The 12,400-nt window shown below is 48.1% G+C and overlaps 1 protein-coding gene across 2 annotated transcripts in view; it reads right to left on the bottom strand.

The window, feature by feature from the left end:
* The window catches only part of Sardh (sarcosine dehydrogenase), a 61,924-nt gene that overhangs the window by 4,418 nt on the left and 45,106 nt on the right, over window positions 1-12,400 (bottom strand). For both annotated transcript variants that reach the window (XM_036186330.1, XM_036186332.1), the window contains 2 exons: window positions 4,344-4,506; window positions 3,398-3,566 (listed from right to left, as the gene is read on the bottom strand). In XM_036186330.1, the coding sequence (XP_036042223.1) occupies window positions 3,398-3,566; window positions 4,344-4,506 (332 nt within the window). The remainder of the gene's footprint in view (window positions 1-3,397; window positions 3,567-4,343; window positions 4,507-12,400) is intronic.

Genomic DNA, 12,400 nt, shown 5'->3' with positions numbered 1-12,400 from the left:
GGGGTGCTGGAGAGAGAGAGCTCAGCAGTGAAGAGCACTTGCTGCTCTTATAGAGGACCACAGTTTGGTTCCCACCCATGCCAGGTAGTCACAATCTCCAGAGGATCCTATGCCCTCTTCTGACCTCTGTGGGCACCCATGCACATATGGCATACACTCACATGGACAAACATATACACATAAATAAAATAAAATCTTTTAAAAAGAAAAATACTCTATTTCATTGTGAAATCATATATATATATGTATATGTATATATATATTATATATATACACACTCGTTCTGCTCACATTCACCCAGCTACCCTCTCTTGTCCCTTCTCTCTACCACACAGTCCCTCCCCTTCTACTTCCATGTCACACACACACACACACACACACAGACACACACACATTTGCACAAACACACAAATAAAGGTCTTTTAAATAACAAAATAATACATGAAACACACACACACACACACACACACACACACAAACAAACAAAAACAAAACCAAAAAGCCCCACAATTCTATTCTTATTTGTGGGTAAATAATGAGGAAATCACACACCATTCTGTATGCATCACATTTTCATTCTAATTCATCCACTGGGCTGTTTAATTCCAGAACTCAGGAGACAGAGGCAGGCAGAACGAGATGAGTTCAAGGCTAACCTGGTCTACATAGTGAGTTCTGGGCCAACCAAGTCTACATAGTGAAACCCTGCCTTAAAAATTAATTAATTAATTAATTAATAATTAATTAATTAATTAGAAATAAATCACCCATCGATGGGTGTCCAGGCTGGTTCTGTGTCTTGGTTATCATGAACACCGCAGCAGCAAACATGACTGTCAAGTACTTCTGTGGCATGCTGACTCAGAGCCCTCTGGTATCACCAGGAGGGCGTGGCTGAGTCACGTGGAAGTCCCTTTGCCACAGTGGCTAGAGTGGCTTGCATTCCCAGCAGTGGTGGTTAAAGGCTCTTCTTTCCCTGAATCCACATCAGCTGTCCTTCCTTTTCCTGGTGTCAGCCTTTCTGACTGGGGCAGGATGGAATCTCAGCATAGTCTTGGTTTGCCATTTCCCTCATAGCTGAAGACACTGAGCAATTTTTCCTCCGTTCCCATTTCTCCTCTTCTGTCTGTTCAGGTCATTTGCCTGCTTACTCTCTGGATTATCTGTGGGGCTGTTGTTAAATGTTGTTGTTGTTGTTGTTGTTATTGTTGTTTGTATATTCTGAGTATTTATCCCATCAGACAGATGTCCCCCATCCTGCAGGCACGCTTCTTCACTCTGACTATTGTTTCCTTTGCTGTGAAGGAATCACTTTTATTTCAGGCAATCCCATTCGTCAGTTCATGTGCTGACTTCCCAATCGGAAAGGCCCTACACACATTTATATCTTGAGGTGTCTTCCCTCAATGTTCCTCCAGAAGTCTCAGAGTTTCGAGAGATTTAGATCTCATCCACTCTGGGATTATTTTCATGTAGGATGAAAAGCCGGGGTCTATTTCTTACTTCTACATGTGGACATCCAGTTTTGCCAGCACCATTATTAAAGAGGCTGTTTTTCTCTAATGTGATTTTGAAGGCACCTTTGTTGAGAATCAAGTGACTGTGAGAGTTGTGTGGTTTCTTTCTGGGTCCTCTATTTGTTTCCTGGGTCTACGTGTCTATGTTTGTGTCAGAATTACGCTGGTATTGTCACTATGGCTCTGCCATATAATTTGAGGTCAGGTATGATGGTGCCTCCATCATTTCTCTTTTTTTGCTCAGGATTGCTTTGACTATTCTGGGTTCTCTGCTTCCATATAAATTTCAGGAATTTTTTCTAGTTCAATGGCAAATTCCACTAGAATTTTGGTAGCGATTATGCTGAATCTAGTTCATTTAACAGCCAAGTGGCCTTATTTTTACAGTGTTCTGGTCAACTTCTTTTTATAGTACATTTACCTAAAGGATTTTTCTTTATCAATGTACAATATTAATACTAAAGTTTTTTATTCAAAATTCAAAATAGTAGACAAGAGGAAAAAGAAAAAGAAACCCACTAAAACCTAGAAAAGTCAACATCTAGATCACGGTAACATTTGGTGCCATTTGCAGACTGATCCTCTGGGCTGTCTTCAGAGCCACAGTGGTGGCTTCTCAAAATGACAAGGGTCAGGGCAGGTTCAGATGCCCTCTTGGGTCTGCAATGCAGAGCCACACCTTGGTGAATACCTCCTCCCCAGCATCCTCTCCAGTCATTTCTCCACGGGACAAAGTGGCATTGTGGAGGTTCCCAATTCACCGAAGTCCCCTCAAAGCAGCAGGTACACATCATCGAGTGCCTTGCAGCCAAGAGCTACAGGGACAGGAAGGAAGCCCCTGAGCCAGACAGGTGTCAACCCTCTGCTCTGGAGCTAAACAAGGGCCTCAGAAACTTTTACTGAGGCTCAGGGGGAATATGGCAGTTCAGCCCCACCTGAGAGGCCCCTGCCACCCAAGCTGGGCAGCCCTCAGGGGAGTAGGTGAGATCTCAGGAAGAAGCCACGATATGACAAACCCTGGTGCTGCTCATTGCCTCTTCCCACACTTGACACTCTGAGCCAAGTGGCAGCATTTGTGGCTGGCTGTCAGCTGTAAAGCAATGCCCAACATCATCTCCCCTTCCTGGAGACAGTTGCTATGAGAATTCCTATGGGTGCCACCATGGGCCACCAACACTATCCAGTGTGTGACTCTGCCCCAATAGAACCCAGGCCTCCAGGATCCAAATTCTCGTGGTGACTTGGAGCACTGGAGCCTGGCTCCCAGTGATGTGTTCCAAGCTGTTTCTTGGTGAGCTTAGTGGAGGGTTGAGTACCCAGGAAATGTCTCACCTTTCATTTCTGCTGTGTGACTGGGTATGAGTCCATGTCTCTGTCATTCTGTGGCCCTCATTTATAAATGGAGGACAGTTCTGCCCAGTCAGGATTTAATTGGAACAGGATGGGAGGTGGTTGCAAAGGGACAAGGCACCGGCTTGTAAGTAGGAGTCACCCTCCCAAGTCACCAGGCCTGGCTCTACTCACCACAGAGAAGCCAGCCTGGCTGCAGAAGCTTTCTCTTTTAAATACCTTCATGAGAGAAGGTTAAGCCTTCTCCATGTTCCTGGGGCCCTGCCCATGCTCCCATCTCTGACCCACTTCTGGTCCTCTCAGCCCTTGAGGGGGTCTGAATTTGCATACCAGTTCTGCTTTTACCAACACACAATGTAGATCTTGTGTTGTAGATTTAGATCTCCTGGGCCTCACTTTTTCCATCTGCAAACGGCCAGTGTAACCGGGAGGCTGACCTGAGGGACATGCCAGTCCCAGGGGCTCCCACTGTAAATGGTAAGTACCACCTCTTCCATGTGGACAGTCACCCGATGAGCCAGAATACTCACTCTTTCACAGTGAGGCAGACCAGACGTCGGTAGAGGCCTGTGGCACGCTGCTTCTCCAAAGCCTCACGGCCCAGGAAGGGCACTGAGGACTTGAGCTTACAGGTGAAGGCCAATCCTGCCTCCAGGGGGCTGTCATCAGGCCTCAGGTCTGCATGCCAGTGTCGATAGCCTATGGGACAAGGAGGACACAGGTGAGTGTCCAGCTGAGGTGGGCAACAAGTCTTTAGAAGATACATGTGGGTGCTGCCCAAACCCACTCTACCCAGTGCCCAAATCTCCACCTTCACTGTTGCTTAGCAACCTGAGCAGCCCAGGACAATGGAGCAGATCCTGGACTCCAGAAGGTTCCCTATATGAGCTTCTGGAGCAGACTAGTTCAGTGAGCTTTCTGGTCCCTTGTACCATCAGGGTGGGGGTGTTTGGGGGACCTGGGAAGTAGGGTGAGCCACCCTAGGGGAAGGGCAGATCCCACTCTGAACTTTTATCACCTTTTAAAGGAGTGAGGTGGCCACTTGTTAGCAGCCCATCCTGCTCCGAGTCTTCACCTCCCTGAAGATATCTGGGTGTTGCTAGTAGAACCCCCACATAGGCATATATGAGGCCCTGGGTTCAACCTCCAGCACCAAATTCTCAAAAAGCTCAAAAAGAAAGTCTCTCAAGGAGCCAACTGTGCTGAATCCAACCCCTCCCCACTGAGGCCTACTCCCTCAGGAGTCTAGACAGGGCCTCACCTCACCTCTCTGAGGCAGGTGTGTGCAGGTATTGGGGACCCTAGCATCACTTCTGAGGCCCTGCATAGGAGACCCCATGCATAGGCAGTGAAAAGGGTTTAAGAAAATTTCCAAGGCTTGGAGATAGAGAGATTTATGATGTGAGAATCTGGACACCAGTGACAGGAGCATCTCCAGCTTCTTCCTGGTGGCTTGGGTGGCCTCCCAGGGCTCACCTTTCTCGATGCTCAGGGAATCAATGGCGCGGTAGCCCGCATTGACAAGGCCATGCTTGGCACCTGCCTCCATCACAGCCTGGTACACTGGTAAGCAGGATGCACGGGGAACATGCAGCTCCCAGCCCATCTCCCCCACAAAGGATAGCCGGATGGCCCGGACCTGGGGAGATATGGGTATGAATCAGACACAGCTGCCTCAGCATGATGAGGTCGGTCCAGGCACAGATTAACCAGCAGGCCTGGGCCTGGCCAGATTGTCAATGAGAAATGGGGTTTTCCGTGGAAAGTTCACACAAGTTGATCTGGAATCTTGAGGTGAAAGAGAAGATTCAACTTAGAGAGCAGGAGAAGCAGTGACCATCTACTTCTCTATAGTCAAGCAAGTAACCAGAAACTAGGCGGCTTAAACCAATGGAAATGACCTCCATGTCTATTCTGGGGTTCACAGCCTCCTTGCAGAGAGGCTCAGGAAACACCTTCCTGGTTTCTTCCAAAGCAAGGGCTCAAGCAATGCTTCGAATGTATCTGCACTTGGCATCTGCTGCTTTCTTCCAGCTGCCAATCTCTGTGGTTCCTACCACTTACCAGGACTCTGCCATCAAGCTTCGGACACCTGGGACCGTTGACACTGACCATCGACATGATGGGATCTAGAGTCACTAGGAGACAAAGCTCTGGGCATGTTTGAAGGAGGTTCTAGAGTGAGTTAATGGAGGGAGGAAGAACATTCCATAGGCTGAGCTCCCAGGTGGAATAAAAAGGAGGAAGTGAGCTAGTGCCTACATCCATCTCTCTCTCTGCTCTCTGATCACTGATGCAGTATGACAGCTGCCCCAAGCTCCTGCCATCATACCTTCCCCATCATGATGAACTGGACCTTCAAACTGTGAGCCAAATAAACCCTTCCTTCTTCTTTTGTTTTTGTTTTTGTTTTTGTTTTTGTTTTGTTTTGTTTTGTTTTTCAAGATTGTTTCTCTGTCTAACAGCCCTAGCTATCCTGGAACTCATTTTGTAGACCAGGCTGACCTAGAACTCACAGAGATCCACCTAGACCTGCCTCCTGAGTGCTGGGATTAAAGATGTGTGCCACCACCACCCGGTGGCCTTTCCTTTGTTAAGGTGCATTTGTCTGGGGTTCTGTCACAGTGACAAGATGGTGACTAAATAAACACACCCTCAGTTGGTCCCTTCTGCCTGGATCTTATGCCCAAATACAGCCACAGCCACAGGTTCTGCCATCCCGAGCCTGGGCTCTCTTTTTAAAAAGCCTGAAGCCTCATCCATTCATGGGAAGCAGGTGAAAAGTCATAGGCATAGTTCATGCCCTGATTGCATCAATTCAGGGTGGATACTTGCTAAATTCATCATTCTAGAAGCCACACAAATGAGCACCAGGGGGTCCCGAAACTGTGGCTCACAAACACAGGCATGGTGGCACCATTTATCGGCTGTCTCCAGGCTGAGAACTTCACACACATCCTACCTAATCACAACCATGCAGGAAGGGCACTGAGGCCCAGTGCAGAGAGCTAGAGCTGGGTCTGGGCCTGGGGTCCACACTCACACAGTCAACATGAAGGCTACCTTTCCCAGAAGATACAATCTTTCCATACATTTGGCTTATGTACCTGTACCATACCCAACACACCCAACAACTGATGTCCACTTCCCCGGCCTTCAGGCAAATTCTAGGGTGTGTAAGTGAATGTCCCCAAGGGTACACTCCATCCCAGGATCACTGCTCAGCTCATCAATGGAATATGGGGGGACTCAAAACACCTCACAAATAAAGAGGAGGCCGGTGTCCAGGCCTGTGCTGCCACCCCCCTGCTGGGTAGGGGAGGGAGGGAGCTGCTGTCTGACCACAAAGTCAGCACCTTATGACCCTGACGGTCTAATCAGACAACCACTGAGAAGCTGGATTCTGAATGCTTTGAAGCGGCACCATTTGCCTGACCTCGTGGAAAAACTCAAACTGATGCAGAAACTGTGCTGTTGACATTCCCTGCTTCCCAGTGCAAGCTGTAGGCCCCTGACAAAGACTGCCTTGTCACCAGGGTGCTAATTTTAGACAGCCCCCGAAGGAGCTTGGGGCTCAAAGCCAGCCTCATTTTGAAGCAGGGAAAGTCATTTTTAAAGTGCACCCAACCCTGCATCCCTGTTCAGACACTCCTCACCCAGCCAAGCACACAGGTGCGGCGATGTCCATGGGTGCCTGAGGGCTCCTGACCTCAGTGGGACAGAAGGTGACCACTTTTGGGTCTCTACTGCAAACCAGTGTGTCCCATGGCAGGTGCCAAGAACTCCTGAGAGAAGACAGTAGGTTCTTCTCCCCCCTGGCAAGGTAAAAATTTGGAGAAGTCCACATGCCTTCCAGGCTTGTAGATCCTGGTTACCTGGGCGCCTTACTTTTTTTCCCTTGAAGTAGCAGAGCTGAAGGCGGCCCTCATTTCTTCCTGGTATTGACACACAAGGATGGGACAAGACTGAGAACAAAGATATCAGAAGCTCATTATCCCCATTCCTATGGGCCAGGCACCTCCCAGCCAGGTGTCAGGTTATGTGCTCTGTCTAAGGAATGTACTTCGGATAGAGTTCATGAGCAGCAGGGTTACCGAAAGTTCCATGCCCAACATATATTCACCTGCCATCAAATGTTGGCTCAGGCACTTGTACAGCCGTTGTCATTGCTGCTAGAATCACACTTGCAAGCAAATGGAGCCAGCCTAGATGCCCATCACCAGATCAATGGATAGTGCATACACTCACGGGATTTTATTTATCCATAAAAAGTGAATTATGAATTGTGCGGGAAAATGGGCAGGATTGGAAAATACTGTGTTAAGTGAGAAAACCCAGGCTCAGGAAAACAACAACATATTGGCTCAGGTAGGTTTAAAAGGCTTAAGAGGCCTGAGGATACAGCTCAGTGATAGGGCACTTGCCTAGCATGTGGAAGGCCCTGGGTTTGATTCCCAGCACCACAAAAAGTATGAAATAAAAAGGCTTAAGAGGAGGCAGAGCTCCTAGAAAGATGCTGTTGGCAATGGACAGTGCTAGGATTGTACAAGGTTGGCAGGAAGGGCCTTGAACCAGGTTTTGTTAAGACTCTTTTCTCACTCTAAAGATTCCACAATAAACAAATGCTGCAGTATCAAGTCACAAAGCCAACACACAAAATTATCTGTCTCTATACCCTAGCAATGAACAACCCAGAAAGGGAAACTAAGCCAGGCATGGCAGCTTACACCTGCCATCCCCAGGACTGGGAGATGGAGGCAGAAGGATTGAGCAGTTCATAGGAGTTTAAGGCCAGCTAGGCTGCATGAGAGTGTCTTAAAAGTTCAAAAACAAAATAAAGAAGGAAACTAAAGCAATTTCATTCATGCCAGCTTTCAAATGTTTAGGAATAACCTTAACCAAGAGGCGAAAGGACTTTAAGATGATGACTGAATTCAAAGACTCCCATGTTTAGGGGTTGGGAGACATATTCCTAACATGCTTGAAGTACCCAAGGCAGTCACAGGGCCACGCAGCCCTGGCAGAGTCCCACTGAGATTTATTAAGTTGCAGAGATAGAAAAAATAACCTCTTAAAATTCATACAGACTCTCAACCCTAAGAGCCAAGTCAGTTTTGAAAACTGACAACATCGGGAAATCCACTCTTTCTCATTTCAAAGCAGATGGCAGCTGGGCCACAGCAATGAAAACAGTGTGACGCTGTCACAATGACACAGAGAGAATCACATCAGTGAAACTCAGCAATGTCTGAAAGCAAATTCCCACGTAGGTGACCAGGTGAGCTTCACGCATAGACACACAGGCCCATTCTCAATGAAAAAAATCGTTTAGCAGGGCTGTGGTGGCACACGCCTTTAATCTCAGCACTTGGGAGGTAGAGGAAGATGGATCTCTGAGTTCAAGGCCAGCCTGGTCTACAGGGTGAACTCTAGTACAGCCTGGGCTACTCAGAGAAACACTGTCCTGAAAAAGCAAAAAGGTGACTCAGTGGGTAAAAGTGTTTGCTGCCAAGCCTGAGGACCCAAGTTCTACCCCTTGGACCAACATGGGGAAGAACAGAACTGACCCCTACAAACTGTCCTCTGACATCCACAGGCATGCCATGGCACAAGTGTCCTCACACATGAATAAATAAATGTATTTTACAAAATGCAAAACAAAAAATAACAGATGCTGCTGAAGGTGTAGAGAAACCAGAGGCTTTGTACATGCTGATGTGGAGATAAAATGGTGCTGTCACCATGGAAAGGTATGACATCCTCTTGAAATTTTGAAGTAGACCTAGGTGATGTGGCTCAGCTTGTGCGTAAATACCCGACCCCCAACAGGGGAGGCAGAGCTCAAAGAGGAATTGTCACACGTGTGGCACCACAGCTGGAGGCAGAAGCAGCCTAAGAATTTATTCACACAGGACAGCAGTCACCTGTACACCAGGAAGGAGTTCATTCACACAGGACAGCCGTCACCTGTACACCAGGAAGGAGTTCATTCACACAGGACAGCCGTCACCTGTACACCAGGAAGGAGTTCATTCACACAGGACAGCCGTCACCTGTACACCAGGAAGGAGTTCATTCACACAGGACAGCCGTCACCTGTACGCCGGGAAGGAGTTCATTCACACAGGACAGCCGTCACCTGTACGCCGGGAAGGAGTTCATTCACACAGGACAGCAGTCACCTGTACGCCGGGAAGGAGTTCATTCACACAGGACAGCAGTCACCTGTACACCAGGAAGGAGTTCATTCACACAGGACAGCAGTCACCTGTACGCCAGGAAGGAGTTCATTCACACAGGACAGCCGTCACCTGTACACCAGGAAGGAGTTCATTCACACAGGACAGCCGTCACCTGTACACCAGGAAGGAGTTCATTCACACAGGACAGCAGTCACCTGTACGCCGGGAAGGAGTTCATTCACACAGGACAGCAGTCACCTGTACGCCGGGAAGGAGTTCATTCACACAGGACAGCAGTCACCTGTACGCCAGGAAGGAGTTCATTCACACAGGACAGCCGTCACCTGTACGCCAGGAAGGAGTTCATTCACACAGGACAGCCGTCACCTGTACACCAGGAAGGAGTTCATTCACACAGGACAGCCGTCACCTGTACGCCGGGAAGGAGTTCATTCACACAGGACAGCCGTCACCTGTACGCCAGGAAGGATACCCTGACAACTGCTGAGATGAGGGTGAACCCCAAGTCAGTGCCAGGTGACACAAGCCAGTCACAGAAGGGTCTATGCTGCAGGGTTCCACAGAACATCTTTTCCAGGCCCAGGGATGAGAAATGCTCTGGATTTGAGTATTAGCTGAACAAAATAAAACGTTCTGGAGGTCTGTCTCATAACAGAGTGAATAGCCCCCACTTCTGGACAGAAGGGTTAAAATGGTTGAAGCTGGGCGTAAATCCAGTACTCAGAAGGCTGAGGTGGTATTAGGATTCAAGGACAGCCTTGTCTATATAGATGGATCCTATGTCCCTCCCAAAAATTAAGATGGTAAAAATTAACAGGTCCCTTCCAGGGAGAGAAAACTGAGGCCTGAGGATCCGGGTGAGGTGCATTTTGTGTCTCAATTGCTTGAGACAGAGAGGACAGATGAAGGCAGGAGAGCAGACCCAGGGAGTGGGGCCAGTGGGTGCTCCATGCTGTGCCCAGTGGTGAGTTAAAAAGCAGATCCTGGCGGGAAGAGAGAGAAGCAGAGCTGCTGTGGGTCCCGGGAGCTCTGGAGTGTATCTTGGAAGGAAATGAAAGCTGTATATTGATGATAAGTCTACACTACCATGTTCATTGCAAGATTGTCATTCAACATAAATGTGATTCATGTACCCAATGGAATAATATCCAGCCATTAAAGAGGTTAGTCCTTAAACTGAGCAGTGGTGGCGCACACCTTTAATCCCAGCACTCAGGAGGCAGAGACAGGTGGATCTCTGAGTTTGAGGTCAGCCTGGTCTACAGACAGTCCAGGACAGCACAAGGGCCACAGAGAGAAATCCTGTCTCAGAAAAACAAACAAAAAAGTTAGTCCTCGTCATTTCTCCTGACAGGTAAGTGCTGCATGATCTCACTCGTATGTGGCATCTGAACAAGTTGATTTCATGGCATGTGAGATGGATTATCCAGTAAAGGTGCTCGCCACTCAGCCTGATGACCTGAGTTCAGTCACCAGAATCCATATACAAGAAGGAAAAACCTGACTTCCATAAGTAGTCATCTGACCTCCCTCTATGGCATAAAGTATACATGCTTATAAATGCAGAGAGAGAGAGAGAGAGAGAGAGAGAGAGAGAGAGAGAGAGAGAGAGAGAGAGAGAGGATCAATCAATAGATATAGATGGATGATAGATAGATAGATAGATAGATAGATAGATAGATAGATAGATAGATAGATAGACAGACAGGTAGATAGAGAGATAGATAGATGGATGTTAAAATAAATGAATAAGTGGGGAGATGACTCAGTTGGTAAAGTGTTTGTGATGCAGGCATAAGAACATGAGTTCGATCCTCCATGTAAAGTCAGGCTTGGTGGTGCATATCTGCAATCTCAGTGCTAGGGAAGTTGAGATTCGAGGATGCCTGGGGCTCTCTGGCAGCCAGTCTAGCCCAGCTGTGAGCTCGAGGTTCAATAAGAGACCCTGTCTCAAAAATAGATAGAGATCAATTGAAGAAGATACCTCGTGTTCTTCTCTGAACTCCACATGCATGTACATACTCACATACTCATACCTGCATGCACATACACAAATATATACACTAAACACAAAGAAATAATAGATGCTTGAGGAAACAGATGTATAGCCAGATGCAAACAGTGTCCGTGATTCAAAATAGCAACTGTCCCTCCCCATCACGTGGTACCCTGCCACTATATGGTACCCCACTGCATGGTGCTACACCACCACATGGTAACCCACTACCACATGGCACCCTGCCACTACACGGTACACCACTACACGGTACACCACTACACAGTACACCACTACACGGTACACCACTACATGGTACTATACCACTACATGGTACACCACTACATGGTACCCCACCACCACATGGAACTTCACCACCATACAATATAAAACCACCACATGATATCTCTCTGGCACACAGTACCCCACCACACAGTACCCCACCATCAATGGTACCCCATCACCACACTCTTACATCCCAGCACATGGTGGTGCTCCACCACCACACAGCATGCCGCACAATGATATACCCCACCACCACATGGAACTTCCACCACTACATAGTACCCATCTGTCACACAGTACCTCACTACCACACAGTACCCCATCATTGCATGAAGCCTCATTAATATGTAAATTTTGTGTGTCAGCACAGAATCTACAACCAGACCCCAAGGGACACCTCTAGTGTAACTGTCATGCAGAAGCCCACCCCTAAGTGACTGAAGACACTTCTAGTGGACCACAGGTTTAGGATGTGGGTTATTTGGGAGGATGCAATGCTATGCCCAGAACTGTAGAGTCCAGACTCTTTAACTTTTCATGCACCTCAGACCCTTGGCCGGGCAGACCACCCTGGGAGTGTTGGGGTAAAACGTCCTGTCTGAGGCCAGCTCTGGACACTTTGAAGTAGACCCACGAGGGTGAGACTATAGAGAAGTCCCTGTCCCTGTGGAGGGGATAGTACCCTGGAGTTACACACCTGTTATCAGTGTATAGATTAAGTGCTACAAATAAAGGGGCACCTTTTTAACTCAGGGGCCCCACAGGGAGACAACAATCTTCTGCCTGGCCCCAGCTATGACAAGGACTCAGGATCTGTGGCTTGTCAAGGACCAGAGTTGATCATATGGCAAGCAGAGCCACAGTAGCCTTCTGGGCTCAGGGCCTTGGATGGCAGAATGCAACAGGTTGAGAACTGTCTCTAAAGAGGCCCGGAGGAGGGCTGAAGCCTTGGAAACCTGCACGCATAAGTCGCTGTCATCGTTATTCCAAATAGCCCAGGACCTTCTTCTCCTGGAAAGTCCTGGATACTTGACTCTTCCTGGCCCTGA

Source organism: Onychomys torridus, chromosome 4, assembly GCF_903995425.1.
Source record: "Onychomys torridus chromosome 4, mOncTor1.1, whole genome shotgun sequence".
NCBI classification, from domain to species: domain Eukaryota; kingdom Metazoa; phylum Chordata; class Mammalia; order Rodentia; family Cricetidae; genus Onychomys; species Onychomys torridus.
The sequence above is the reverse complement of the archived record's forward strand: the minus strand, read 5'-3'. Positions and strand labels throughout refer to the sequence as shown.